General features: G+C 42.7%; 1 protein-coding gene across 1 annotated transcript; it reads right to left on the bottom strand.

Annotated features, from left to right (window-relative positions):
- Positions 1-1,784: 1,784 nt before the first annotated feature.
- LOC4339820 (putative RING-H2 finger protein ATL12) lies at positions 1,785-3,389 on the bottom strand. Its single transcript, XM_015782493.3, has one exon. The coding sequence runs from the start codon at positions 3,204-3,206 to the stop codon at positions 2,049-2,051; it is 1,158 nt and encodes a 385-aa protein (XP_015637979.1). The 5' UTR covers positions 3,207-3,389; the 3' UTR covers positions 1,785-2,048.
- Between the last annotated feature and the right edge of the window lie 3,249 nt (positions 3,390-6,638).

The following is a 6,638-nucleotide window of genomic DNA, read 5'->3' as shown; positions in this document are numbered from 1 at the left end:
TAGCTAGCTAATCGATCACTACGTACTAGCAACTACTCATCAAGCCAGTTTAATTAGTTCACTTTGTTCTTCAGTTTAATACTCCCTCCGTATTTTAATGTATGACGCTGTTGGCTTTTGATAAACGTTTGACCTTTCGTCTTATTCAAAAAATTTATGTAATTATAATTTATTTTATTGTGACTTAATTTATCATCAAATTTTCTTTAAGCATGACATAAATATTTTTACATTTGCACAAAAATTTTAAATAAAACGAGTGGTCAAACGTTAGTCAAAAATTCAACGGCGTCATACATTATACGGAGGGAGTAATAACTATCATTCATGTTTATTCTCTCTCATGTACTCTCCGATCGCGCTCTGCTGACCTAGCTAGATAAAACAGAAATATATGCATTGCATACATATATATACTCCTATAAGCAAGAGGTTGATATTATGCATACATATATGTATTATATATAGTTTGCATGCATATGCTTATTTGCCGTTATGAATCCCGTAGGTAGTCGTAGTAGCAGAAAAAGGAGGATATTCGTCATGAAAGATGTGTCTGCCGTCCCAGAAGTTGAGTTTGACCTGATCATCACCAGCCTGCGGTCAGAAAATCTAACGGCCACATACGTATACGTATATAGATTCATCAACAAAATATGCAAACCGGCCCGATCATCTTGAGCAAGTTGACAGTTGCTAATGTGATGGCTCATATACATATAGTTTAATTTATCTAGAAGAACTGACACCGAATTTAAACTAAACAAGAGAAAATAGAATTGATAATTATTTCCTGCGGTACGTTTTGACCTACTTAAAGTTTGAGCAAATTTCAGAATACCCCCACATTTATGATCTAAGTCGTAGAAAACCAAAGGTTTAAGACGTGTGGCACATAACCACATGTTTTTACCCCACCTTTATTCAAATCTTGATTAATTTCAGCATATATTAAACAATTTTTTAGTAGTGAAGATTTAAACTAAGTCAAGAACTTAATAATTATTTCTCAAAAAAAGAACTTAATATTTAAAAATTTCATTAACATTTTAAGTAAATCCGCGTTCAACATGCATAAGTGTGAGGTTTTGTAAAACTTTAGAACATATATATGAAAAGTATAGGACAAATAATACAACGCAAAAATAACACCATTAATTTTTACTGATGATCCGCTTGTATTATTTCCGTGCACTACATTAGCAGACAAAGTACGTCATGCATACGAAGCAACTACCAATAATTGTGAGAAAAGAAAACAGAGACAATGGGTATCTAATATTTTTTTTAGAGGTAAACCATGATCTGAGTAGTATTATATTTCCATGTTGGGTGGTTAATTCAATGGTTGCAGCTAGCATTCGCTGCATTTGGCCTGCCTCTGAGTGACATCGCAACGCCTTTAAACTAACTGCAGATAAGGGAGAAGGGAGACATGTCATACACCTACTACATATATATCGTAATAATGTTATTTTTCACAAATATATCAGAGTAAAATAAAAAGGGTCAAAATCACGTTAACAAAGACAGCTAGCATATACTAATAAGCGATCGAGGAAACATAGGCTGTGGATACTATATGATCACCAGCAAGTCACTACAATTAATGTTAGGAAATCAGATTGGGAGGTGTTAAAATGTTAGCACTGATCATCTTGATAAAAAGAAAAGGGTATTAGGAATTAATGTGTTTTTGGAACACGTATGATTTTTTCATTCCTAAAATATTGTACAAAAATTATGCAGAATTAATTCATGTGTTGGAGACCACCTTACCTATGTTTGTTCTTAAAAATAATCTCGGTAGCAAATAATTAATGGACAAAAGGAGTAGCAGGTTTGGTCAGTACCTCTCCTAAGCTATGCTATGTACTACGGTACCTGACTCCACCCCACCAGGCCAGCATGATAATAGTATTGGACAGACAGGGAATAATGGTACAACAAAACAAAACAAAACAAAACAAAGACACTGACCAATGGGACCCACAGCGCGGGTTTTGACTTTTTGTTTGATTTGAAGTTAGAATAGATGAGATAGACGACTAGACAAGGGAATTGGAATGGGACGCCGGCGGCGAGTCAACCACCGGGGCAGCCTCGTCGTGGCGGCTCTCGCGGCCGGCGAACCAGCGCGCTGTACGACGAGCGATGGGGACCCAGCGGTCCTCGTGCGCCAGGCGCTCCCTCATCGCCGCCCGCAGCCTCGGCAGGCTCACCATCTCCGACATGGACCGCACTGATCCCGACGACGACGACGATGATATCATCCTCGCCCTCGCCGCCGCGTCGACTGATGACCTGCCGCCGCTTGCCGCCAGCAGTGTCTTCCGCTGATGATCATGATCTGTCTCCTCCTCCTCCGTCTCCTTGTACAGCTCCATCTCCATCTCCACCTCCATCGTCTCCATGGACCGAAGCAGCTCCGTGTCGAGCGCGATGAGGTCGGAGGAGTTGATCTCGCTCCATCGGCTCTTGAACACCGCGTCCGACACCACGATGCGGTGCTTGTAGCGGTCCAGATCAGGGCAGTGTGCCGCTGCCGCTGGCTCCATCCGCGACGACGGAACGCGCTCGACGAAGATGCCCAGGAGGTCTTGGTCGCCGTCAAAGCGCTCGGACTCGGACGCCCCCCCGGCCGGGACGAAGCGTGCGCTGGAGGCGTACTTGAGGCCGAGCGCGGCATCTTCGGCGTCGACGCGCGCGCGGCAGAGAGGGCAGCTGGCCTTGGACTCGAGCCAGCGGTCGACGCAGTCGAGGTGGAAGGCGTGGCGGCAGCGCGGGAGGAGGCGGAGCAGGTCCGCGTCGTCGAAGCGCGCCAGGCACACCGCGCACTCCAGCCCCTGCCTGGCCCCGCGGAGAGCCGCGAATCGGAAGAAAGGCAGAGACTCGATCACCGGCTTGGCGACGCCGTCGTCCGCCGCCGCCGCCGGGACGACCGTGGGGGCGGGGGCGGCGACGGGGGAGGATGGATGGCAGAATTTGGCGTACATGAGGAGAAGGAAGGTGAGCGAGAAGATCATGGTGAAGATGCCAACGACGATGGCTACGCTGGGGCGGAACGACACCTTGATGCCTACGCCGGGCGTCTCCGGGGCGGCCTCGGCGGTGGCCGGCTGCGCTGCTGCGACGCAAGCAGCGGCGGAGAGGAGGGCGGCGACGAGGGGGAGGCGTGTCGTTGTCGACATGGACACCGCACCCATCGCCCGGATTCCTCTCTTCAGTTTCTTCTTCTTCTCTTTTCTTTTTCAGTTCAGACGCTGCTGCCTGTAGTGTACTCAGTCTGTCTGTCTGTACATGTAGTGTGTGACTGACCTCCTCTACCTTCTCTTAATTTGTTTAGAGTATTCTTTATTATAACTACTCCTACTAATCCAGTGTCAACTAATGTAGTGTCCTGTGCAGTGGGCCCCAGCAGATGACGTCCTTCTCTACTTAATCCCCCATCTCTATCTATCTCGATACTATTCTTTCTTTCTTTCTTTCGGTGTTTCTTTCTGTTGTGCTATATACGCCTGCGTCTGCGCTTGCAAAAAAGTTTTGTTTCTGTCCTGCTAACCTCTTCCTCCTCGCCTCATTCTCTTCTTGTTATTAAATTCTCCAGCGCAACATCATTTTCATCTGCCCACTTCCGGTGGCAACAAAACTACGTCCATTTGCTTCGTCGATGGATGGGATTGTACTATAACTGTCATTTCCTTCACAGATAAGGGCGTTCTAAGTTTGGGCCAGGACTAAGCCCATCCCGCTGCATATTGGGTCCAAAGGAATACTTGTAAGGTAAAAATAGGTATAAGTCCACCTAAGATCCTAATCTTGATGTCGAGTTTAAATCGCTCCCTTAAAACGCAATATTCAAATATAAGACGTTAGACGTCCCTCACCTTGCATTACCAAACTACGTAAGATCCTTGTCTGGTTTCATCTTGGGACCCACGTGGACCCATATGATAGGGGCTACCTTCTTCTTCTTCCTCTACTCTTCTCCATCCCTTCTCTCTCTTCTGTAACCTACAGCCTCTCTCTCCAATCTCACAACTAGGACTTGTCGGGATTCACAAACATCACAGAGCGGCATATCCTCTCTCCTATGCGACGCAGGCAGCGGTGCCTTGTCGGGAGAGGCAGAGGTCGAGAAAATTTATATTGACGTTTTTTCTCATGTCCAACACAATATCACCTAACGAGTTACGGTATAATCAATAGAGCCACCAAAATCGATATATCAAAAACCAGCTAGTAAATCTGATTTTGAAACTAATTCACTTTCATATAATCACACGACTAATTTACGAGCAAATTAGTAAATGAGATAAATATCGTACTTACGTAACGACGAATGACTAGTTTTCGAGGAAACTAGCAAAGAATAACTTTCTTGCTTTGTTGAAGAAGCTAGCACGACCGTTTTTCAGAGCAAAACGACAAATCTTAACCAAATTTTTTAGTGCTAGAACTCAGTCATAAAAAAGTAGAAAATAATAAGGTATACAACAGAAATTGATATATTATATGTATAAATAAGATATATCTACAACCGGACTCCCTATATACTCTCTCCGTCTCATAATATAAGGGATTTTGAGTTTTTGCTTGTACTATTTGACCACTCGTCTTATTCAAAAAGTTTTGGAATTATTATTTATTTTTTTGGTGACTTACTATATTATCCAAATCCAAAGTACTTTAAGCACAACTTTTTATTTTTTATATTTACATAATTTTTTTAATAAAATAATACAAACAAAAACTCAAATCTCTTATATTATGAGACGGGACGGGAGGAGTAGATGGTAACCTCGCACGAATCCGCAAAAAGATGGATTAAATTCTGTTGCCAAAATATTTCTCCACTACACAGAACGGTTGCACCCAAGCCGACTGCTCTCAATTGCATCCAAACAGGCCGGCCCCTGCATGCAGTTCGACACAACCTGACCACATCCTGCACACGTTGCAGAAATTTGTCTTCCACGTTGCTGCTCTCACTCAAAAAACCTGACAATACAACTCACACGTTATTAGTTTAACAGCCCTGCTACACAGCTTTTTTTTTTAATAATGTATTAAGAAACCCGACCTCTACATCCATGATAAAATGTACACAGCCAACACAGCTTGAATTTGCCTGGTTATAGTAGACCTTGTGGTTATGTTTGTTTGGCCTCTTCACTCAGCAGGGCTTCTCTTCATCCTGCCTCTTTGTTGACTGATAAACCTGTAGTGTAGTGCATACTCCATACTAGATGTGAGGCTTCAATCTGGTCGGTCAGACCGAACTATCGTAACTTTGGTGGTAATAACAACTTGGGTTTCCTAATCCTGTTTCTGAAGAGAGACCGAAGTTTTTTTTGGAGGATTTTTATGCTACACTATACTACAAAAGTATATACTTATAGTATAAATTAAGGTGTAGATTCATCCAATCTTCCTTTCGATTAGTTTTGCAGTATAAATCGAAAAGAATATATTTGTCTTTTCATCTTTTTGCGTGAGGGTATTTTTGTATTTTCGCGTTTCAGAACCTGCTCGAGAGAGTGGCTCAGATGAAATCAGCTTGAGAGAAATCCGTTCCCTTTCCTTCGTCCCATGCGCTAACGCCGCTGTGGACAGCCACCGCACCGCGTCCCTGGCTCGCCGCCGATATCCACCGCGAGCAAGCGCCGGCCCGCCCCGCACCAAACGAACAGACAAGAAATTCCAGCACATGTACTACTCGTCTATCCGTCCATGATATATGCATGCCAGAGTCCTAATCTCTTGCCCGTCTCGTCGTCGATAGGTCGGCATGTTCGCTAGCTACATACTCGGTCCGTAAAAAAAACGCTAGCACAAATGGACGACGAGATACAGAACAATTACTCCTGAATCCTGATGAAAATAAATCTCAACTTCAAATGATTTAGCAGCCCTTTACATGTTTTAAAAGAAATACCTACTAGTATAATGTCGAGTCGCCTATAAATCAGACGCTCGATTTTTTTTTTCAAAAATCGGTTGCTGTTACACCAGGTAGATTGAGCATGTTTCACCAGGTAGATCGAAAATGTTTCAGTCTTTTAAAAAGCTAAAACACAATCAAATCAACTCATGAAACATTTTGCTACAACGTATGAAACAAACGGTTATCCAAAAAATTAGATGTTGTTTCATGTTGGTATTTCTTAACGACATTACTAGAAATATTCATTCCTAGCAATGGTGCCAGAAATAGTCCTGGTATATTTATGGTTACAAAATTAATCCGCAAGCGTACAGATGTACCATTGTAGCATTTCACCCGAAAGTATTCTAAGGTATCGTATTTTTAATCCCAAAGAAAGATAATAAGAGCGAACTTTACTAATGCACTTGATACATATATTACTTATAATTGTCAAAGCCTAAACAGGGGTTAGATATAACATAGGGGTAGAGCGACACGAAGGGAAGCTATTCAATCCTCGTAACAAAATAATTCTAACTAAGTGGAAGAAGAAATAGAAATCATTCAATTCCTATACTTCTAATATACATTCAAATCTTTCCAGAACTGTAGCTTCATGGAAATCTTTCTGTTGGGCGCATGGAATATCTAAAAGCAAAGGAATGGTTATATTTTTGAAAACATTCTTCCCTCAGTTGTTTCCTGGAGG

Source organism: Oryza sativa, chromosome 5 (assembly GCF_034140825.1).
Source record: "Oryza sativa Japonica Group chromosome 5, ASM3414082v1".
NCBI classification, from domain to species: Eukaryota; Viridiplantae; Streptophyta; class Magnoliopsida; order Poales; family Poaceae; genus Oryza; species Oryza sativa.
This window is presented reverse-complemented; position numbering and strand designations above follow the sequence as displayed.